This window comes from Eutrigla gurnardus (genome assembly GCF_963514095.1).
Source record: "Eutrigla gurnardus genome assembly, chromosome: 12".
Lineage (NCBI taxonomy): Eukaryota > Metazoa > Chordata > Actinopteri > Perciformes > Triglidae > Eutrigla > Eutrigla gurnardus.
Genome location: NC_139926.1, coordinates 11,401,732 through 11,426,972, shown reverse-complemented (window position 1 = coordinate 11,426,972; position 25,241 = coordinate 11,401,732). Strand labels below are relative to the sequence as shown.

Sequence of the window (25,241 nt, the reverse complement as noted above, 5' to 3'; positions counted from 1 at the left end):
GGTTGCCCTCTGTATCCTCTCTTTCTTTACACCGGAATGCAGTTAATTAATTTCCTTACAAAAGAAATTGCTCATTTTGATTCAATTCAGTAAGTTGGGTGAGCAGCATAAAGGCTGGCTGCTAACATGAAAACGACATAACGTTCATAACCACTTTCACCTCGGGTGACTTTTAGACAACAGCTTAATACCTGCTCTGGTATTTTTTTCCCTGACTGAGCTCGCCCCGGACCATTACATTCATCATTAGCCTCATTTAGTAGCTCACGGAAACCTGACATTTACTGCAGAATCAGTCGGCATAATTTCTTCATCACGTGGAGCACAAAAAAATCTCTGACTCACGCTGAAAACGGGTCAATTTGAATACATCAAAAACAGCAAGCAATTCACATTCAGATCTAATTCATGCTTGGTTAACCTTCGACCTTAAAGGAGCAAGGCCTACGAATCGAGTTCAGACAGCTTGAGTCATGCTGTAAAGATCACACCCACAGAATATACTGTATACATATCCAGAGCCGCACTCTAATATAGTTCTTTTTAAGCTGCAATGCATGTGCTCACTCTCCCATTGCCATTGAAAGAGCTGCTTCACTTCTCACAATACAACAGTATTGCTGTCGCTCACTGTTCCAATTAATCTCCCTGTAGGCTCTGATTCTGAGGTTCCCCCCCACAGTGGGCGAGTTTGTCTGCCTGATCCCTCTCCTCTCTCTTTGTACTAAGCTTCTAAGTGTGTTCTCTCAGCCAAAAAAAAAAAAGATCAATGTTCTGTATCAACAATCTGATATCTTCTTTGTCTGAATTTTAATTTCGAGTCATCTGATTGAACCATATTCTCTCTGAGTGCTTTCGTTTAGTGTTCAGAATCAGTCCTTCTGCTCGAGTCAGACAGGAATCAATGGCGTTAAGGAGATCCCCACAATTCTGATCACAAATTACAAAATCAAGAGTGAGCAGTAGTAGCAAAAGTTCAAGCTTTTGCTTCAGTTTTACCCACTTTAATGACAGCAGTCTGTTAAACGAATGTTAAATTCGGTCAAACAACAAAACAAAGAAACTCTTGGCTGCTGTCTGGTTAATATTTTCTGTACAAGCTGGTAGCTATCATTTACACTTGCTGTATACGATTTTATGGAGGAAGAAAGAACTGTTTTATTTGGCAAGAAGAAACAAACTAAGCTTTTTGTTTTTTTACTTATTACATCGAAATGAATGGTTAATTTAAAAAAAGAAACATCAGAAACCATGCATATGATTGCTGGTGTGATCCCCTCAGGAAGGTAGCTAGCAGGAAGCTCAAGTGTTATTGAGTGTAAAGTGTTGTCAGAATATCTTTTAAGCACATCATATCATGTTTTTAAGCATATCACTTTAAAAGCTCTGCATTGAGACCTCCAGGATCCAGAGCTGTGAAAAGGCTTTTCCTGTCATTCTGTGAAACATCGGCATTAAGCTTAAGCCTTACAGTGTGGGACATTATCGTTAGGTGTCGTCAGTTCGACATCAAAATATGGTCAGACACGATTTTCCAGCACTTTAATATGATCGGCTAACTATGCAGCTATCAACATTAACATAATGCTATTTTGACCTGTCAAATTATGACGTTTGAATAATGTCCAGTGTCACTGTCACATCGAAATGCACACGAGCTAAATTAGTTAATGTTTCTAGAAAACGAGTTTGCTTGGATATTGACTCTTCTTACTTTCTAGTTTAATTTATATATATATATATATATATATATATATATATATATATATATATATATATATATATATATATCATATATATATATAGAGGCCTGTTATGTAGAAAATTAACACAATTTATGTGTTAATGTGTGTCAGAATAACTGCAATTTCCTCAAATCATTAAACCCCATAGTTTGAGTGACACAAAAACCATAAAGATGATTAGTTGTAGTACTGTTTCGTCATGATAAATATCAGAAATCTTGACGGCAACTATTAATATCAAATGTCTTAATTTTAAGAAAAAATATGCAATGCATGAATAATTGAACTGATCTGAGAGGCAAAAAAGGATACGTTTGTTTTCCCCGGTGTCGTTAAACATGATCACATCCTGAAACTGAAGGCATTAAAAGTTAAGCCGTTATATCTGTGTTGCCTCAGTGAGAAGTGGATGTAATATGCAGGATACACATCTGGCTCTGATCTGCAAAAAAAAAATGACTTCACGATGCAGAAAGAAAAGCATCGTCACACAAATTGCTTCCTAGAGAGCCTAGTTGGTTGTGATTAAATATATGATTGGACTTTCAGAGGGAACCTGTGCTTCTCTCACTCACTGCAGCGGAAAAGCAGCCACAGAAAGAATCCTTCCAATGCTGGATGTTACAGCACTCTGCTCTGACAGGCTCTCTAATGTATTTGATTCCAAAATATATGGATCCGTTTCTGCCACGTAAGGGTAATCTGGACTTTTATGCAGCAGTGATTTCCATGTCATAGCACGACTTGTCAAAGGCAACGTGTTTGCCCTCTGCAGGAGAGCACACTGATTTGAGCTATCTGGGGGATTTGAATTATAGCTCCGAGTACACTTGCGGAAAAGTAGCAGAAAAAAAACAAATCTCATTACTGACGTGAACGTGAGAAAGCATTATCTCCCCATTTCATCTTCTTTGGCAAACACACACCTTAATTGTTTTTTTTCTAATAGACTCTGACATTCTGACACACATAAAATAAAGAAAATTCAGACCAAATTAATATCCGTTTTTCTATTTTCTAATGATAAAGCGCCAAAAACTAAACGATGGCAAACACGCACCTTCCGTCCCACCCTCCGTCTCGAACAACATTCAATTATCTCACTTGATTAACTTTTCAGTACGGCAACTCAAACAAACCCTTTCCTCTAGAGTGAAGGAGCCTTTGATAAGTGATGTTCTTCTAACGAATTGACTCGCTGTGAATACAGCTCAATCATTGTTTTAGTGTTTCTCAGTAGGTTGAAAATGTGCTGCCAACCAGCCTTGTAGACTGTGACATATTAACATTCATATTACATTTTTGCCACGCTAATGGACGGAACATTAACAGGTAGTCAATGTGATCACTCTCCGGTGGTGCTCTGCCATGTGCTTTGCTATTGAGTGTGTTATTCTACCTCACTGCAGCTACTTCAGAGAGGATGACGTCATTTTCAAACGTGCCTTATTTCCTACTTCTGCTTTCGATACATCACATGATTTAAAGGTATTTTCCAAGGAATTTGACAAATTATTATGTGCATTAAAACTCTATTTTCTGTCAGATATAGCTTTGCTGTTTTGATGAGTTGAGGTTCCAGGACTCGCTACCCTGGTAACACTGGTTAGGGAACCGCCAGGCCCAGACACACACTGTATAAATACCAGCAGACACGGGCAATCAATATTTCATGCATCGTATTTTGTTGTTCCACAGTCTGGCAAGAGATTGTCACTCATATCATTACTCTCCCTAATATGAGGAAACAATCTGGTGTCATCAAATCCTATTACAGCGGATTTTCTTCCTCAGGAGTGGTTAGAATTAAAATTGCATTGTTTGCTTGAAGATTTCGACACCCACACTCATGATGCGTCTTCCAATATTTAAGGGCATGTCAGAAGCCTGGCGTGGCACCAGTTCCGAAAATCCCTCAGCGAATTGTGCTTTGAGGGATTAACAGCATTTGCTGTCACATTTGAGCCCTGGTTTGAGCTACAGGATTACGTTTCTTGAAAATGACATGTACATGGGCATGTATCTCTCAATTTCTAGGGGAAATTATACCTTCTGGACCATCCGGACAGCTCCGCGTCACATCAAAGCTGACACACTTAAGCCTCTCAGATAACTTTCTAAACCCTTGTCAATAAATTGTGTCACTGCAATCATTGCACATCTCATACAAGTACAATTCCCTGCACATACGTATGGAAACTGTTGAATGATTGAACCCCAGGGATTTCATGACCCAGTTTCATCTTCTGAGAATCAATGGTATCACACTTGCCACCCAGAGGATACCAACCACAGCTACAGACCTACAGAACGGGTTAAAATCTTAATCTATCGGTGAGAAATATACTCATTAAAGGTCCTTGAGCCAGCCAGGGCTGAACCTTCCACTTTGAGTCTGCATCTTAATTCAGTTCCACATTAATCATAGGCTTGGACTGCAAACATAGTTTTAGGGGGAAGACTGGCTATCCATAAACAAAGGCCATGGTCATCCCAAAATGGAAGCCATAATTAGGCCAGATGGGGCAATCTGACTGTTCCCCTTTGGTAAGTCTTTCCTTGCACATGGTAAGGCTTCTTGTTTGCACTGGCAGAGCAACAGTGCCACACTCACCATTCATACTGTGTCGGTGTGCCCGGATGTGGACGGTCTGAGAAACCTCTACTCCGGTGGTCTGCTAGACAGATGTGTGATGTTTTGTCAGATGCCCTGGAGTGAAATGTCCTGACTAGGTAGAAAACAAGTGCTGTAGTTGTGTGAATTCATTTTTAATGAATAAACCTGAACATTTGGATCCTCCTCACGTGTATGTAAGATAATATAAGCTCTGGTGCTCTTGTGCATATTTTTTTCCTCCTATGTTTTTTTGTGAATAAAGCATCTAAGATTCAGGCCTCCGGGTGAGCGTCCCCCATATTGACTGGCATGTGAGTGCTGCTGTTGCTAGGAGACCTGCTGTCAACTTCTGTGGCACGCTACTGACTGGAACACATCATAGAACTGTACGGCCTGTGAAGGCAGATACGCATCGTAGCATTGGTTTTGCACCATTAGTGATTCCCTTTTCAACATTCAACATTTAGGAGGACCCATTTTATTCCACCTTGAAAGTGGAAGCCCACAAGGCTGGCTACGTAGCTTCCTGTCAGAGAGAGGAAGCCTAACTTGCGAACATTAACTCTGATTCTTCATAGATTGCACCTTTAGGTGATGTTATATCAACACCTGCTGAGTCCCTGTCAGCTCCTGCACCGCTCAGTGTTGTGTTACGCCCGGGCCATGCTGTCTGCGTGAGCAGCGCATGACAGCTGCCTCGCTGTCTCTCATGCGTGCGTTGCTGCTGCCAACCCTTCTTTCTGCATAAAGTTTGCCTTCCATAATGGCCAGAATGTTTCACTTCATTTAATTTCATGATACATATGTTTATTTATTTTTCATGTAGTCACAATTAAAAGCCACAATTAAAAACTGCTACTCTATTAGTTTCTGGGGCCATCCAAGTCACTGAATTATCTGAAACACTGTCCTGCATACATTTCAGAATAATAGCCAGAAAGATGCTCGAAAGAAAGATGCATTTATTTTGAAATGGAAACAGAAAGTCTTGAGAAGAAATACATATTTTGTTTTTTCATGTCTTGAAACGGTCGACAGATATAATCATCAAAACTCTAGTCTCTAATGTTGCTGGTATGATGTCAATGAAGTGTCAAAAGATAATTTCCACCGACTATTTTTGCTGTGGTAAAAAAAACCTGTGGCGACACCTCGAATCTCCGGAAGAGATGCAGCTGAGCACCACCTGAGCCACGCTGCTCATGCAGGTGGTGCGGCTGCTCTAAACTGTTGACATGAGCCCTGAATAAAAAAAAAAAAGTTCCCCATCACAGGCGCTGCTCATTCGGTCATTTAGCCGTGAAATGACGCTAGCTGCATCTCTTTTATGAACACACATAATAACCAATATGACTGCTTTTTATGTCAGTGTGATTTGAGTGGTCATATAAAGTAATTTTATCATCCCATAACACAAAATGACCATCGCTGCAAAGACCATGCACCAAGACCTGATTTTTGAATTTTCTCCCAAAATTGTGCATTCGATTAATTTCACACATCTCCAGATGTTGTAATTGAAGTACTCTAGCTGTGCTCTAAATTGGCTTGTCCCCCTCATAATAAAACTGGACCTCATAGTCTGCCTGGGACCTAATCAAAATCAGGTCGCAGATAGAATTCAAGCAAATTGAATGTTCTCAAAATGTATAATAATACCTATAACAAAGTAGCAAAACCTCATCTGAGCCTCATAGCTCAACCTTTATTTCTTTCTTTTACCAGGCAGAATGTGAAAACAGATGTAATTCATTTTGTGCAATGGTTCTGTTGATACAGTACATTGGATAAAAGCAAATTAGACTGCACTTGCTCGCGTGAATGCATAATGCCTCTTTGTTTAAGAGTGAGTAACATTTGGCTGCATATTTCAATAATTCTTTGTAATTTTTACAATGGCTATTGGCTCATATTGTTTACTGTTTTACATCAGCTTTCTCAGCAACTCGTTCCTGCATGTGCTCTGACCTTCTGCTGTGACTTCTATTAAGGTTCAGTCATTGTACTTTTTGTAGATAATATAACAAATGAAGTATGCTGTTTTATCGCCTCATCCATAATTTGAGTGTACTCTTTCTATGCTCTTCCACAGATGTAGAATTCCTCATTTGCGGGAGACAATGTTAGACTTACTTTCATAAATGCCATATTTAATGATATGAAGTGAGAAAGATTTTAGATCACACATGACAAAGAACGAAAGGCTTTTGAGCATATCTGTTCCACAAACAGTGTATTTGCTCTCCATAGTGCAGGCTACATGGACTTCACTCTCAAAGGTAGCACTGCATAGCATTAGTGAAAAGCATCAAGCAGGCTCAGTGGCAGGTATACAATCCTTACAGCACTCTGTTTGCCAGGAGGGAAAGCTGATCATCTGGCGTCTTTGAGCAGATATAGGGATTAGCTTTGAATATCTTCAGCCCGCCATGTACTCATTTTGCATACTGCCTCACTACAGGGAAGTGCATTAGTTGCCGTGGCATGTGATGAATAATAATACGGAGGTCACATGGCGTCCACACACAGGCTGTGAGAGTGAGTAAACAGCGATGGCTAGAAGACGCGTCAGTTTTTGACCCACCTGTCAAGGACTGATTTACATAGTACTGTATGATTGTTCATATTTGATTTATTCACAAAGAAATGTGTAAGGGGTTTGCTGAGGTTCATTTTGTGAGCTAGTATTCTACTATAAAGCCGGAAACACACTTATACATTTTTAGTTTATCATTGCCTATATGGCATGCTAATTCCTGCTGCACAATAATTCTAACAAAAATAACCTCCAGATTTTGTTGCCGATATTAGCAGAGATTGTACGGTTTCAGCAGGCTTTTTCTCACCCCTAGGTCCATTGTAAGAGGAAGCCAGGAAGGAACCTTCATGCAAGGCCATTGTTTCTCTTTTGATTGACATATCATAGGCTATATTCAAAGTGTATAGCAGTCAGAAGAAGCAGAGCACGTCTCTTTAAAGCTGTTCAAATGCTAATGTCTCAGAAATATAGCAGCCAATGACAATGCATCTATCCAAGCAGGCACGTTTTACCAGCATGTGGCTGGTCGTGTGCGTGCAATTTTGATTTCTTTCAACCTGCTCCCCAGCCATTGGCATCATGGCTGATTGCATTTAGTGTTTTGCCATTTAATTGTGGAGCTTTACATGAATTATACTTTGCCAGGAGCATTGCTCTTTAGTCCACCCCAATATGTCGGGCATATTCTCAGTCCGTATCACCCTCAGAAACACATCGGCGTTCTCTGAATTAGTTTGACAGGAATGTTTTGCTTTCTCGGTTAGCAGAGCCTTTTCTAGGCATGCTTTGCATTTAGTTTACTGCTGTTTGGTAATCACCAGTTAAACATGAGTAATTCAGAGCTGAGCAAATTAAGATAAATGCAATGACTTTATGTCATGTCATAATCAGCGCCACATTAAGTCAGTGCTGGCCACATTACAGAATGTTGTAACGGCGCCTTTCCAACAGGCTTCTGCATTCATTTTCAGGGGATACAACTTTAATGGTCTGCTTTTAAACTGAGCTGAAAATGCATTTTAAAATTGCGCATACGGCCACAAAGGGACCGTTGTGTGAGTGCTTGTGTACTTTTTGTACGTATGTATGTATGTATGTGTTACATACATACATTTTTGCATCCTGAAAATGTGGTATTTTTGACATAGTGACACAAACCTTTAACAGCAGAGTTTGTCACAAAGTTGGGTCGGAGAAATCTCTCTGGCATTCTTACTCAACAGATGGTGTTCATGCTCTCCCATCCACATAAAGTGTTCGTCTTAAAAAAAATGAAAACAGAATCAGGCGACATTACATTTACAGCAAAACCTATAAGCTGATCATAATGTTTATTAGACAGGATTATACCTCCAGTTAGCTTTGGGTGCTTTTTCAAATATAAGGAGAGTTGTTTGCCGGCTTTTAAATTAAGACGGTTTGGAATATGGAGCTAGAACAGTCTCATAATTCATAAATGCACACAGAAATTCATAAATGCACAAAAAAGATTTACAAATGTATTTGGGGATTTGTATATACATGTGACTCAAAACACAAATACATTTTCAATGCACACACAAATATGTTTCATTTCATATGTAAGTAAAACATATTCACATGTAAAAAACAAGATTCATAAACATATTTCCAATGCACACACAAATCTAAAAAAAAATCACAAATACATGAATGTTAAAGTATTTGCAATCTTCATCAAATACGCATTTGGGGCTTGTTACATTCATATATGAACTGTTGGACCTGTATTTACAAAGTGCTTTTAATTTGTAAACCTCCCTGCATTTGTGTGTGAAACTTTTGAGACTCCCCTGACGTGACTCTGATCCACAAATGCGTTTTTTCTAAGAGGAGGTTGTCTGTAGCCAATCAGATGTCTCCCTCCTTTACAGCCAATCACGTGAGTGTCTCCCCCAAAAGTCTAAAACACAACTCCGCCCGCACCGGTTCATCTTCCCCAGAATGAGGGAATAAATTACTTCCATAAAATGCTTCTTTATAAAAGAAAAATAGATATTTATATAACTGTACACCTAATCTATACAGCATAAAGACAGGGAGCACAGGAAGAAGGGAAATTATCTCCAGAAATAAGGTCGATTCTGGCTCTAGCACCCATATCCCTCCAACGCAACGCACTCACGTGATTGGCTGTAAAGGAGGGAGACATCTGATTGGCTACAGACAACCTCCTCTTAGAAAAAACGCATTTGTGGATCAGAGTCACGTCAGGGGAGTCTCAAAAGTTTCACACACAAATGCAGGGAGGTTTACAAATTAAAAGCACTTTGTAAATACAGGTCCAACAGTTCATATATGAATGTAACAAGCCCCAAATGCGTATTTGATGAAGATTGCAAATACTTTAACATTCATGTATTTGTGATTTTTTTTTAGATTTGTGTGTGCATTGGAAATATGTTTATGAATCTTGTTTTTTACACATGAATATGTTTTACTTACATATGAAATGAAACATATTTGTGTGTGCATTGAAAATGTATTTGTGTTTTGAGTCACATGTATATACAAATCCCCAAATACATTTGTAAATCTTTTTTGTGCATTTATGAATTTCTGTGTGCATTTATGAATTATGAGACTGTTCTAGCTCCATATTGGAATGACTATTGTTTTGGGGTTATTAGCCTTGGCTTCCTCTCTCTCTCTCTCTCTCTCTCTCTCTCTCTCTCTCTCTCTCTCTCTCTCTCTCTCTCTCTCTCTCTCTCTCTCTCTCTTTCAATCATTTCACTTCTATCAGCCAGTGAGGAGTATAAGTATATAACCAAACAGGCTCTCTGTGGTCATTGAAGACCGAAGGCTACTGGGCATTTACCATTTTAATACTCCGGCATTTGCTTGCTCTTTTATCACCTCAAAAAATACTTGGCCCCAAAATGAGAATTCAGTTATTTCCCACTCAACCCCCTGTCAGTCAGAAATTCTCAGAGGGCAATATGAAAAAATAGATAAATATAAAATAGACCGAAAATGAATTCCTGGAGTTCCATCTCCTCTCTGAAGCTGTGAAAGGAAACAGAGCCCTTATTATTTTTATGTTGTACATACTTTTGTACTCATTTTTGAAGTATTAATAAATATCTTTCAAGTTCAGTGTATATGTTCCATGCCTATGGCTTATTAGTCAACAGTTTCCCACCACATTTCATTGCTAAATGTCCCTCACTTGAGTGTTTTATGGTTATCGGTTGACATATTGGTCTCCAACAAGCACTCACCAAGATTTATATTATTGCTCGCCAAACAATGCAACTGCACCATTCATCTCAATGTGTCAAGAGACACTAATAAGATGGTTAGATGCTATAATGAAGAATGGATTTCTTGTTGAAGTGTTGAAAAGTGTCTAATCCACTGACATCACATAATCTCAACTCTGAAATATCATAATCAAAGAATGTGTTTTCATTCAGAAAGTACTGATAACTGAAGCTCTGGTTGTCATCCAGTTCTCACGTTGCTGTTGAATGTAAATGCATCCTGTCAAGAAGTATTTGTCCTGCAGCATTTCAAAAATTCTTGAAAAAGTCAGCATAGAAAAGACCAAGGACAATCAATGCAAGCTCTTATCTTTCTCTTTTTTGTAATTTGACATTCATCAATGTGCAGCAGCGGCATAACAACCTTTAGACAATTAAATCTCTGTTTTCAGGGTTATAATTTCAGTTGTACTATTTATTCTTAGTTGTTCTTTGTCTCTTTCTAAATGAAGATATGCTCTGTACAGAGCACCAATAACAACATGGGAGATGAAACTGTTGGCTCTTCCTGAGGGCTGCTACCAGTCAATCAATGTGCCGATTGATTAATTTAGAATGCAAGGCTGGTAACACAATCATCAGAAGTCTGTGTTGGCTGGGCCACAATTTCTATGGGATTTATGAAACAGCAGTTAACTTTTAAACTTTTAACTCTCCCCCTCTCTTTATTCTGCGACTGTTACTAACCGACACTCTGACATTTCTTTCTGTTGATTTCAGTTCCTTCCTGTAGTTATCTTGTTGTTAAGAGAGTTGTGACTCACATAGGCGCCGCCCTCTCCTGGACACTTTAGAACGCAGCACAAAGCTAAGGCATCCTTTTGTCTTCAGTAAACGGCGGTTTGCATACCGGAATCCCGAAGGGATTCGGGAAGACATGTTGTTATTGCTCATGACTGACAGGAGGAACGTCACCCACACAGTCTAGCTTACAAAATAGAACACAGAATTAAAATGTGTTGAGCCAGACCAATACTTTTTTTCCCCTGAATGACAGGCGAGCAGTTATGACCAAAAGATCCATGACAAGGACAATAAAAAAAAAAAAAAAGTAATTTCCCAAATGAAAAAGTCATTTCTCATTCCACGTAGTGTTTCATGGCCGTTTTGTTATATTTTCACTTTTTCTTTCTTCCTCTTTCCCCCTGCAGAGCTCCTGTCAGCCTGCCACGAGCTCCGGTGCCGCTACGGCTGCGTCATGACGAGGAACGGCACCTTCTGTTTCTGCGCTGATGGCTTTGAGGTCGGCGAGGATGGGACGAGCTGCAGAGGTAGGATTCAGCTGCGCTGGTGGGGGCCTCCTGCCATGAAGCCCTCCCCCCTTCCCCTAACCAATCCTTCCTTTTGCCCTCAGCTATACTTCCTTCAGATGAATAAGCAGGAGGTGCTCGGTTTATGAGAACCATCTGTCTGCAGGCAGAGCCTCATGTACAGTGCATTACACCACAACACACATGCATACGCACTCGTGCTGCATATACAGCACACACTTTCCCTATGTCTCTTTCTCCCCCTCTTAACCCTCTACATACTGTGTGTGCCACAGGCCTGGTGTCTGACAGCCAGCGAGAGGATTTTGCTGTCAAAGGTGCATCTAGACTTGTAGTGTCGTATTTGGACTCCACACGGTCCTGAATTTGATCCTGTTTGAGGAACATGAGAAAGAACAGTTTATAGTGTACCGCGGCTCCAAAAAAGTCTCATTGGTTATAAAAGTAATTATGCCTGAGGTTCCAGAGCGAGGCCACATTAAGTATACTTTATGTATTTGGGTCATGTTTGAGCACACCTAATTTGTTACAAATGTGTCTCTTCCTTTTTTCCATAAGATCATGATGAATGTGCCATGTATGGCGCGTGCAGCCAAACCTGCGCAAACACGTACGGGTCATACAGATGCAGCTGCACGGAAGGATACATCCTGCAGCCTGACAGAATATCCTGCAAAGCCAAACAAGGTGAGCGGCACACTTGCATTTTCAAACGACACAATCTGCATAGTTGTATCTTTTATTTCTAATAATAAGCAGGGGGGGGGGGGTTATTCAACATGAGTGGATTTCCAGCGTGGCGCTCTCTAGCTTTGGTAGGGCAAGATTAATGCGGTTTAGTAGTGACCACATCTATCACACACATGGGAATGGGTAGACGTGGTCAGGCCAGGATAATGATAAAATTAATGAGCATGAGATTTTAAGTGGGAGCAGTCTGGGGTATTTTGTGCGGAGACAATGCCCAGTGTCACCCTGATTTATGTTAATGCCCGACGCGGCTAACAAATCTGTCCCGATGAGTAAAACAGCCTACTTAGAAATAAAACAACCAAAAGAGGCATTGTGTTTTGGTGGTCCACAAGTAAACACGCCTGACCTTGTGCGGTATATTTTTTTGTCGTGCATTGAACCATAAAGTGAAGCAGATTTTTTTTTTTGTTACAGGTGTTGTCACTTTGGCATATATGGGTTGAATATAGCTGGAGGCCCAACACACCTAGCTGGGGAGAACACCACTGTTGCAGCTTTTAATCAATGTGACTTGTGTCCTACCAGGAATAAACTGAATATGATTACCCATAAACTTAACTGAACCCAATGCTCACATGCATTAATATTAATTTAGCAGAGAGCGATAGTGGTACAGGGATAACTATGGGCTTACCATTAGTTGTAAAAGCTCATGAATATAAATTTCAGATAGAGCTTGCTGAGACTAGAAGATGAGAAGCAGCAGGGAATGAAAAACATATTAATGTGTTGGGTGTACGTCCGATTGAGGTTAAAACTCATCACAAACACTCTCTCTGGGGTTTTAATCTTGATTGGATCTCTGTGAGCATTTGGCTCACAACAGAAAGTGTGACTTTACAACATTTTCATGCTTGAAGCGACTCGTGCTAACTACACGCTGTCCATTGTGGAAGTGCGGGGTTACTCCTTGTTGCAGAAAATAAAGTTAAATTCAGCCAAATAATATCACTATAGTTTTAATGAAAGACTACTCAAACCGGGAGTAAAACGTGTGTTTGTCGAGGACTTTTCAGCCGCAGATCAATACACATTTGATGCGCTACTGAATATTCACAGTAGCAGGATAGTTTATAGATTGACTCTAAATGAAGTACAATGCCCGGGTTAATCAAAATGTAAAAATATCATGTCACCCTAGTGCAAAGGTGTGGCTCATTGACTTGTTTTTAATAGTTTTGAATACAAAAATAATCCTAGCTTCCATTGGTTCGGTAATTTCGTTAGACTTTGTCATGATAAGAAACATGTAGATTCTACTAATTTAAGCATCGATTAGCCTATGCTTAAATTCCAACTGATGTGTCATCAATCACATGCTTTTTTGCTGCTATGCATGTTATGCTCTGTGAAGCACATGTCCTGGGTTTTTCTCTGGGGAAACAAAAAGGGAGAAATGCATATTGTATTCTATATTGTTTGACTTTCACTGCATTAATCTGTTGGAATATCGCCAGTTCTCTGTTTATATAGATGGAAAATGTGGCTCCATCCAAATCAAATTTTGAACCATATTTGTATAAGGCATTTGCTTCGTAACACATGCACTTTTAACATCACTTTGCAGGCAAGCTAGGTAATTATTTCATCAGCATTAAAAGAGCATAGAAGCTTTCCTGTAAATGGCACTTTGGTCCGTTGAGAAGGAGGGTAGGTCGTTACTCTTCAATACCGCTGCTGCATAGACACTGTCTGGTCATGGTGTAAAAGCAGTGTTTACGTTATCCCGTGTTCCCCTGCTGGTTCTCAGCCTTCCAGCTGCTGTCACACACAGACACACCTCAAAGAGTATTTCTGACATTGGTATTAACTGCAAAATGGGGATGACTTAATGTTGTTTCAGTGGGATTTGTGTGTGTCAAGAAATGCAATACCCATGGACGCCCTTATATTATTTGTACCTTTTAGAAAAGCTTAGCCATCATTTTTACATCTGCTAACATTTCCCTTGCGTGATCAGGGTAGACCAGAGAGCCTGGTCAAAACCCCAGCCACCCACTAGTGTGGGAGAGAATTGTGAGACTACTAAAAGTTGATTCAGAGGGATAAGGGGAAGCATTTATGTGAGCAGGCATTCTGATTTATTGCCTATATTAGGGGAGTAGCCCTTGACTTGAACTTGTGTGGAAGATCGGGATAAATAAGGGCACTTTTTAGGGGGTGAACCTGATGTCAGAGAATGTGCACGCTCAATTAAGCCCATAAAGTGCCTTATCTCAGTTTTACCACCACGGACTGGCTTCCTTGACTTGACTTATCCCACTATATAGCAGGGAGTCTGTCTATCTGTATGTGTGTTTCCACTGCATATACACTTGGCAGGTGTATTGCTTGGGAACCCAAGGGAGTGCCAGGTCCAATTCACGATGCAATTTAGACACGCCACACGTTCAATATTAATGCACTTTGAATAAACAAAGGAGCAGTGCTCTGTTTAGCAGCAGGGATGGGATGCAGAATAGAACCAGAATGTATTTCACTTGTGTGATGTAACTTGGGTGCGTTTTTACCTTGAGGTTTAGAGTGGTGTACAACTACTAACTTATACCTTTGTTCTATCTGAGGTTCTTATTTAAAAACAAGACTTGCATGCCTATTTGTAAATTTCCTCTGCTAATTGTATTTCACAGATGTTCCCGCAAGTAATGTCAATGTATTGGCAGTGGTATAAGAACAAGGTTTATCATTGTTTTTGTGTGTGAAAACTCTTAATAGTAAAACTCTTAATAGTGCACTGTTAAAGTCCTGCATTCAAAACTTTACTCCAAGTGAAAAGTGAAAGAGAGGTAGAATAGGCACGATGTACTTTATGTACTGTAGTTTACTTCACTTCACCATGGTCAGGTCATTTGTCCGATTCTTAACAAGCATTTTTTTTTCCAAATTAATCAGCTCTGAAAATTAGTTTTTGTAGGATTGTTTTGGTGCTGTTTCACCCGATGTTAAGGTTTGAATAGACATTTTCCTTTCTTTCCTTTTTCTTTCTTTCTTTACCTCCGATGGTGAAGTATTCTTTCTCACCATGCTTGCAGTCTTCCTTTCCCTGTTGTATTTATTTGTGATTCTCTGTATTTCTGTATTCCTCCTGAGTGTTTTGGCTGCCACTCAAACCCTCTAATAATACCCTCCATGTTTTCTCTTTCGCTCCAGATCCCGGTGATAGCCGTCCGATGCTTCTCATTGGTGGGTCGGATGGTGTTGTCATCACCAATCTAAATGGGACGGGCCTCCAGCCCCTGAGGTCTCTGAGTGTAAATGGAACACTAGCATTGGATTTCCAGTACAACAAGGAGAGCGTCTGCTGGGCTCTGTCCACAGAGTCCTCTGGGCAACTCCGCTGTGCGGAAACGAGGAATCTTCGCGGATTCACGCGGGAGCAAGAAATAAGAACACAACAAAGTTTGCAATGTACGCTTTCAGCTGTTTTCATTCCCTTACATTTCTGATGAATTTAAATGATTATCAACGTTTTAATGATGAACCTTCACCGAGGGGATAGTGGTTGGTTGAGATACAGCTCACCCGGAGCTCTCTCTCACACACATGCTCACTCCTCGTTCTCTTTCTCTTCCCTCTCAGAGCTCTCTCTATATCTCTTCATTATCCGTGTGGTTGAAGGCAGGTTAGCCTCAGTGGTTTTGGCTACTCACCTTTCTCCCACAGCTGGCTTCAATACTTCAAAAGTGCTTTCTTTCCCTCCATTTAGTTGATCTTGTCCAGATGCTCACAAATATCTGTTATAAATATGTAAGGTTTTCACTCAGAGCTTAACCTAGTGCTGTCGTTATTTAAGTTTAATCCTGATTTATTCATCTAGAACAATTTACCAGGGGTGTCAGGTTGTACTGTGTCCTTTTCAAACAGAATGGAAACCTGTAAGCCAATCATAATTCTCTGTGGCCATGGTTTAATATGATATAATAATATATTTTGAGCGCAGTTTCCACTTGATTTTGACGACTATTTAGCCTTCTGTGCTGCTTGGTGGAGTCTCCAAACATTTTTTTAAATAACAATGATGAAATCATCAGGGTTATTTCAGCTTGTGCTTGGAGTCTAGATATGTTTGAACATAACCCTTGATGAAATGGGTCCACATAGTTTGAAAGGTGTGAACATTTACCAAGCAGAGAGGCAACTCAATAACAAATCATGTTATTGAGATTATGGGAAGTGTATGACCCAGTATTCCTGGAGACTAAAACATGGGGGTATAACAACCCCTGTTTTTGGATAATTTTTTTCATATATTATTTTGTGGTAGTCAGGCAAAGTGTGAAAAAATGTATTTACATTTTTTTTAAACTGTGTGTTTTTAATTCAACTGTTTTACACAATAAATCCTATTTTCCCATTACAGATGTGGAGCACATGGCAATTGACTGGTTAACAGGCAACTTCTATTTTGTGGACCGCATCACTGACAAGATATTTGTCTGTGACCATGGTGGGGACACTTGTGTTACTATCCTCCAACTAGACCTGCTGAATCCTAAAGGAATCGCTCTGGATCCTCTCATGGGGTGAGTTTTTTCTAGCCTATATAATACACCATCTCTGAGTACAGCAAGGCTCATTTATCATCATGCATCTTTTGGAATATATATATATATATATATATATATATATATATATATATATATATATATATATATATATATATATATGTATGTATATATAAAGGAAGAAAAGGAAAATCACTATGCATAGCAATTGACTTGTCTGGAAGAATGTGAGTGAGCTACAATGAAGGGATTTAAACGATTCCCTCTCTTTCAGCAGTGTAATTTGGTGGATAGCTGGTGATGCTTCAGACAGCTTCTGCTGTCGAGACATTCATTTGTATTCACTGATTCCACCCTTCATTCCTCAGTAGAAAAGGCCCCTTCAGGACCTTCCATTACAGGGTTTCTGACTCTGTGGAGATCACAAAAAAGCTGAGCAACTGCAGAGTAAAAATATCCCCACACCGCTCAGTGTGAAAACTGAAACATTTACAGCATATGGTTGACGGCCATAGAAAATATATTATTTAGATTTCCTGTGTCATCATTCAGAACAAAGTAAAACAAAAAGAAAGAAAGAAATTAAACAAATTGCATGCAGCTGTACCAGAATGTGAACCAGTTTCAGTAGCTCAAAGCCTTTTTCTGCCCTCTTATTTCCAGTGAGCAAGAGGAGAGCAGGGCCCTTATGTTATGAGGAGGACAGTCTGCCGAATAGGAGCACATTTGTAATGATTTACACATTTAAGAAACTGTGATATACAAATAATAGAGATGCACCATTTCTTTTTAGTACTAGAGCTCCTAGCACCCTAATGACCACCCCCAAGCACCAATAACAATGCCGGCAACATGCTGCTGTGCACCAATTCTGTTTAACTGCCACGTCCAGCCCTCATAAGGCCAAGGCAATGTAAACGTACCATCTTAACAATACATTAGATTAAGCCATTGGGTCCAATCAAAAATAATTAGCTGCTGGTTTGTTAATGATATGGACAATTTGGATTTGTTTGGCAGCATCTCTTTGTTCTTATTAAATGCTGGCCGGCCGTTGGGAAACGGTCGTATGGCTTATATGGCAAATATACGATACCTTTCTGCTTGCTGTAGGTTAGGTTGGATTTATTCATTGGTTTGTCGTAATCACACATGACTCACAAACACACACTTACATGTAGGTGCCCATTTTGTTGTATGTGTAGAGGGATGATTGTGTGGATATAGAGTCTGCCCACTAGGGAGCTGAACATGCAGGATGCTGGCTCGATTGACTGTATAAGACACTGAAGTTTACCAAGGCCTCTTCCTGCCTCTAATTGGTGAGATGTGTACAGCTGCTTGTGAAGCCTGAGAGAGGTCTGCCAGCCTGGAGCAATAGAGTGAAAACAACATAAATCAGGGAGCTGCACCATATGTGGAACCTATAGTAAATCCTCTGGTTTGCCACTCATCATTTTTATTGTTATTTGATTCTCTCTGTCTTTCTATGCTGTCTTACTTAAAAAAAAAAAAAAAAACAGTTTTTGAAAGAGAGCTTGATTGATGATATGCTAAATGCAAGCTAGCTGGGAGTTCCATTTTAGTTTATTATACACCATGTCCCACGTGCATTTGTTTTGTTATCCATGACGGGAAAGGATGTGCTGTTTTTCAAAATACCATACAATCACGATTGAAGAGATAGAAAATCCAAATGTCAACTTCATTGTGCCACTGGAAGAATAATCATGGGATCTGATTATAGTCGCCAAAGTCAGATTGATAAATTATCTAGGAACCTTGAATGTACAAAATTCCATGACTGACTGTCGCCTGGCTCGGGTTGTTTTAGATAACCACAACAGAAAGCTGACGTGATTTGTTGTGTTGTTAATATAATATATATTATTATGCCTATTCCACTGCAAAATAATTAAAACAAAACAAATATTGCATTCAAACTACATCTTATGGAAAAACAAATTGAGTGGCATACTTATTTATGAGGGGCCATTAGGGACAATCTTCAGAATTACCATGCATAAACACATACTTTTCCTCTCACATAAGAGATCCCAGTCATTCACATGCTACGCTGAAAACCACACACATACAAGTGAAATGCTTTTACATGCATAACTAAAAAATTATATTTTCACATATACGACTTTCACACATACTAGTAAATTTCCTTATACACACAGCTGAAATACTCTCATATAGTATTGTAAAAACCTTTTATATAAACTATTGAAAAGTGTCAAAATATTTTTTTGCGTGAAAGCATTTGGTGTATGAGATGATTTTCCTGAACTGGAAGGTGGTTGAGAGAAGAATGTGCATTTCATAATAAAGGCGAGCGACTGTTCATTCATTTGCCACATCGATGTAGCATTTCACTTGTGTGTATGTGTGTGTGTGTGTCTTGTTTTCAATATGTGAATGACTGGTTTCATATGTGTATTCGAGAGGAAAAGTACGTGTAAATGCATCGCAATTCTGAATAATGTCTGCCCCTCATACTTATTTGTGATTTTTATAGAATTATATTAAAAAAAGGACAATTTTTACAGGAGAGAATGTGATTTATTATCTGTCAAGTGTAAGAAATGCTGCCATAGTCTATTAAAGGCTGCACCTTTATTTTTTATTGAAATGCAATTTGCTAAGAGCAGGTACTTCCAGTTGTTCACAAGAGGTGGAGTCCTTGACTATATGGTTGTTCTATTGCAAAGGTGAATTGCAGACTAAAAACTGCAAATCAGAAGAAAGCAGCTGAAGGGAATTATGAAATACCACTGTGGTATACAATGGATAAAAAAAACAGTAAATAACTTCAATCTTTCATTTGCAGTTTCTATTCAGACTTCCGTTTCATTCTAAGACACATACTGTACTTTTGTTCACTGGCTTCTTGCAGTGTATTTTCAGGGTTGCTCATTTCCAGAATTCCAACATGGATTTCGTTGTAGCTGCAGAATGTACAACTACAGCATCAGCACCATCCTAATCCCAGAAAGCTATCATTTGTATGCCACGTGGAGGTGCACCTGTTTGGGGAGCCTGGTTCCTTGCTGATGCTGACACTTTTTTAGCCCCAGCCTGGTCGAGGGTTCAAAGGGCAGCCCATCTATCGCCTGGCTTGACTTGTGCAGATTAAGTCGGCTTCCCGCCGTTGAAGCTCGTTATCACTGGGGGTTGTTGGAGCTCCATCCGGCACGAGCCGAAGCAAGACTGCAAGGCAACCCTATGTTATCTACGGGAGGTTTCGAATACTTGATAGTCCGTGAGTTAAAGCCATCTCAGAAGTTTGTCTAATGCTATCCCACCCCTATTGTAAGAAACCAATTAGACTAAAAGTAATACCTGTTTCACACGACTGCTCTACTGGCTCCCCGTGTCTTAAGAAATCTATTTCATCTTATTTGTCGTCCTCATGATTTTTAAAGTGCTAAATTGTTTGGCGCCGCCATGCATCACACCTTGTCTATCAATTTCCGACTACTTACATACCCTGAGGTGCTCTGCAGCGTGTCTTCTAAATGTCCCCAACCTGACCACAAATGAAATGGAAAGTGCTGCTTTTATTCCGTTTGCCTCCAGGTTACAGAGCTTTTGTGTATCCCAGAAGCCAGCTTCACCGGGTATTTTAGAAAGGCATTTACGAAAATGTCGATAGTTATTTATTTATTTGATTTAACATTATTATGTATTATTTTTGCTTTTCCCTATTTTTGTTTCATAAGCCACCATTGAGTCACAGCATTATATCAAAGGTGATTTTGATACTTTCCATTTCTTTTAATTTAATTTAACTGTCACCGATGTGTGTACTTTGAAACTTTTTATCTGAAATTATCTGCTGATAACTTTTGTTTACATCATAATCACTCATTGTGGCAACACGTCCTCCAATCTTAATGACTAAATTGTTTCATGCTTTCAAAAATGCCTCTGATGAATCTCTTCTAAACTGGTGCATTTCGAGTCAGTGCCTTCAAAGACTGGAACTACTACACCTCAACTTCATCATGTATTGTGGAGCTTTAACAACATCACACTACTTCTTTATACAACCCTAATTCACGTGTTCACAAGAGGCCTTTGTGCGGCAAATGTAAGCATCGGTTTTCTTGGGCATTTAGAAACACAACCAATATCACACATTGGCTCTTGCTGCTTTCACTTAAAGCTATGATTTGAAAGGTTTGCTGCCTCCCACCTCCCTCTTATTTTACGAAAATAGTTCACCGAAATGTGTTTCTGAAAACATTTTATGCGAGAAATAAGCTATGCAGTTGCTGAATCTGTCTTTATTTTAGATCGACAACGGTCAGTTTAAAAGATATTCGAGAGTTTGTGGGAGGCAGCGCACCGTCTCTCGAAACGTGCCGTGACACGAAAGCATTACACGTTTTTTTACATAGACAATGAATGGGAACATCCCCCTCCGGGTATGAACTCAGACAGGACGCCGTTTAGTTTCCCGGTGTGGATACATTTTGTCTCAATTTGCAAAAATTTCCAAATCGTAGACCAGAGCTTTAATAATCTACAACCTTTTAGTCACGCCCAAGGGAGAGTAAAACATCAGACAACCAAAAATGGGTGAATTTGAAGAAAAGAAAACAAAAAAGCTACAATAAAGATAAATACATCTAAGAATGACTATTAGACGACAACAAATATTCCATAACAAATTTACAGAACACAGCCGTGATATTCTACTTATTATCATCGTGTTATGGCTAAACAGCTGCATGAAACAAGGAAGTGCGTTCCAGTTTATTGCACTTCACTTAACTTTGAGGTACTTAATTGAGTATTGTGTTATCTCTACTCTGCATTTACTTTACTGTACTTATTTGTTTGAACGTTGAAAAACATGTGACATAGCACCACCTGAACACTTAAACTTACTTCCTCCACCGCCTCTTAGCACTAATAATTGTCCCATCAAACAAAAACGGTGCACTACTGCAGTGCTTATTACAGTTTCATGAATGTAAGACGGCTGTACACTTTAAGCTCAACATCCCCTCAAATTGCTGGGCAGGTAGCATACGGTGAATGATATTGATTGCAATGATTTCTGAGATTGTCAGAGTACTTAAAAAAAACTTGCTTCAACAGAATCACATAATGTTCAGAAACTATATAAATGCTGATTTAGGGTTACGTGTAAGTACAAATGGGGCTGGGAATCATTTATAGCAGCAGGTGCATAGCTGCAATTGAGAGAATGACGCAGACAGGCATTAGTTTCTAGTTTAGGAACATTTGTGATTCAGTGAACAGGTACTGTTATTAGGTCTTTGCTTGTGATCGAACATCTGGTCACAATCAGAGGCTGGTCGATATAACAACGTATGCATGCCAAAGTTAAAAACAGTGTTTGGGCATAATTAGTTACATTTGAATAACCCTCCCTGAGGTACTGTAGCTACGCCGGTCAATCTCTTCAATTTTGTGCATCAGTTCACAAGGATAAGAGGGGCAGGTTTACAATGAAACAGTGAGTCCTTCATTCCAGATGTGAATTTTGTTGCTTATTCATTTTAATACTACAATTATGGGATCTTAAATATGCATTTGATGGATTCATCATATCAGGCAAAACGATTAACGCTAACAGGTCCCAGATTTAAAAAAAAAGAAAAAAGACTTCACCAGTTAATAAACTATGTGGAAGACGCGCAAATCATGGAGGATCATTGTTTATGTATTACTGGTCGTAACAGTATGTTTAACTTTAAACCTTCAAAGAGAAACCCTCAGGAAAAACACAGCAGAACCAACGTTGCCATGTACCTACACTTAAGTGGAGCTCAAGAGTGTTTTTTACCCAACCTGGCAGTATTGAATGTGACTTTATTTTAACATTATCTGCACTGTAGGTCACAATCTCACAAAAAAACGTACTAAGCTAATCATATGCTAACTCTTGGCATCTAAGGTTACACTAGGTTACGGAGCTTGTAAGCTTACGAGCCGGGCATGCTAATGTTTGCATCTTGCCGTTAAACACAGGTGAATTAATGCCCCACACTTTTACTCCTGTCTTTTGGCTTTTGAAAATGCTAAATAATACACTAATAATAGCACATATGTACTGTGAAGGGAAGGCATTTTGTTTTGATTTACTTATTGTATCTAGAGAAAATAGATCTTAGAAGATCTGAAGCAAAAATGTAGACCCTGCTCTCCCAGCAAAGTGACCTTCCTTTTCCAGCATGTAACATTATTAACACTCCCACAGAATGCTCTTCTTCACTGATTATGGGAACGTGGCCAAGGTGGAGCGCTGCAACATGGATGGCACCAACCGGACCCGGCTTGTGGATTACAAAATCGAGCAGCCCACTGCCGTGGCGTTGGATGTGGTCAAGAAGCTGGTGTACTGGGCGGACGCCTACCTGGATTACATCGATGTGGTGGATTACAACGGCAGGAACAGGCACACCGTCATCCATGGGAGTCAAGTGAGTGTCGCATTTCACTGTAAGCGCTGCTTTTTTTGTCTTCCTTGGGCTCCACATCATAAGGAGCCATTGTGGACCAACGTCAGTGGGAATCTGAACAGACAATTGGCTTCTCTTATCAGTGCTGTGTCCCTCTTCATGTGAGAGACTCCACATTGTTACGTGAGAGGGGCTTTCTAATTTTCTGATTTAGGGCACCATGCTTTATCACTGCAAGGAAAATGGTATATTCACTGCCTGTTGTTGTATTTCACTCTCCATTTTTATAGAAAATGTATTTTTAATTGAATTTGCATGTGGAGCTGTCTTCCAAATGAGGATATCAATAGTCTCTTTCCTGTGGTGCACTTTTGAAGCCTTTCATCACAGGTCATGACTATTCATTAAGAGGCCTGTTCAGGCAACTTGGACTAGATTACTCACCCTTCGTGAGGAAGAGGAAACCATACATAACACCTTGTTTTACTTTGCATAATAATGCCCCCTCCGCTTAATTATGGCATCATTAGACACACCTTGCATCTGCAATGCCATTAAGCTCCTTCATAGCCAATTATATCAGTGATCAGAAGTACCAACTTTGCTCACCTTTGCACTCACTAGATTAGGATCGCAGCCTTTGATAGCAGCATGAATTACGCATTTCCTGCAACTGCTACCTTCCCCATGTCGAGGTCCGATTCACAAAGGATATTGCGCAGGTTATATTTGTGCAGCTGATTTGCCCTGATTTGGGGTCAGACTGTCACAATCCATGTGGCAATTATAAATGTTGCCTTTGTGCCAAAAACATAGCAAGCAGAACAATGGCAGAAAAAAAAAAAAAAAAAATTCCAGACTTGGGAGCTACAGATCCCCACTGACACGGTGCAGAGTCATTCCTCAGAACTTCAGGCAAGGCATTTAAACGTGACAGAGAGAAACCGTGTTTGGGATTTAATAAACCGCGATCATTGACAGCCCTGTATAAATGTGCTTCCGTTACCTCCAACTCTCTGAAGTTGAATAATTTCACAGCAACTGTACGTGGCTATTAGCCTACATTTGCATAGAAAGGGGCCGATTTTTTGTGCCAAATAACCTAATTTTAATACGTTCAAATATATACATGTATGTATGTATACTCAGGATATTTCCATTTTATATGGCTACACAGTTGCTTTTCTATTTTTTTTTTATCCTGTCTGGTTGATTCTGTTATCCTATTCAATCCAATGCCAAATACCATGCATTGCATATTCTGGGAAGTAAATATGCAATACGGTGTATTGCCATACCTTTAAAGCAGTGTGTGAGATTGCTGTAAAAGTAGAGTGCTGAGGCCAAATTCCATAGAGAGAGACGGTTGAGTGGTTTGTTTATTTATTTAGTTATTCGGACACATGTTTCTTGGTGCCCCTGAAGTTAAGGTGTGACCCAGTGAGCTCAGGTGTACTTCCTGTGAACACAGCTCATCCAGCCATGTCGCTTCGTGTGGGTGTCAGCCTGCTAAATGTAGCACGGAGGCTGCTGTGTCAGGCCAGTGTCCTCCCTGTGGAGTCCGGCTTTTGATTCCGTGTGGGTTGCCAAATGTACAGACGGCCCTACCGCCCTCTCCCATCCCTTATGCCTGCTGCATGATTAAATTAGTGAAACACACATTTTTGTTATTGCTTTTCTTTTGTTATTTGCTTATTTTTGGCTTCAAGGATGATGTAAAAAAAACAAACAACAAAGCACCGTGGATCTTCTTGTTTTTCAGGTGTCGTACATTTATGCATTAGCTGTGTTTGAGGACTACCTTTATGCTACCCACTATGATCCCTCCAAAGGGAGTTCTTCTGTGGAGTTGCTACAGATCCACAGGTTCAACATCACAGTGGAGAGCAGGACACTAGCCACCCTGGGGAACACAAGAGGACTCCGTGTTTACCACAAACTCACTCAGCCAAAAGGTAAAGGACATTTCTTATAGATAGGTTAACATCAGCAAATGTGTGTCACAAGCTTCCCCATCTTGTCCCATCTTGTCCAGGCTGGAGTATAAGTGAGTGCTGTTCATGAAGCGGATGCTTCATTGACTTATA

General features: G+C 39.8%; 1 protein-coding gene across 2 annotated transcripts in view; it reads left to right on the top strand.

Moving 5' to 3' along the window:
- The window catches only part of lrp1bb (low density lipoprotein receptor-related protein 1Bb), a 233,809-nt gene that overhangs the window by 92,276 nt on the left and 116,292 nt on the right, over positions 1–25,241 (top strand). For both annotated transcript variants that reach the window (XM_084022198.1, XM_084022197.1), the window contains 6 exons: positions 11,334–11,453; positions 12,012–12,140; positions 15,357–15,614; positions 16,567–16,729; positions 22,953–23,175; positions 24,917–25,109. In XM_084022198.1, coding sequence (XP_083878324.1) covers positions 11,334–11,453; positions 12,012–12,140; positions 15,357–15,614; positions 16,567–16,729; positions 22,953–23,175; positions 24,917–25,109 — 1,086 coding nt within the window. The remainder of the gene's footprint in view (positions 1–11,333; positions 11,454–12,011; positions 12,141–15,356; positions 15,615–16,566; positions 16,730–22,952; positions 23,176–24,916; positions 25,110–25,241) is intronic.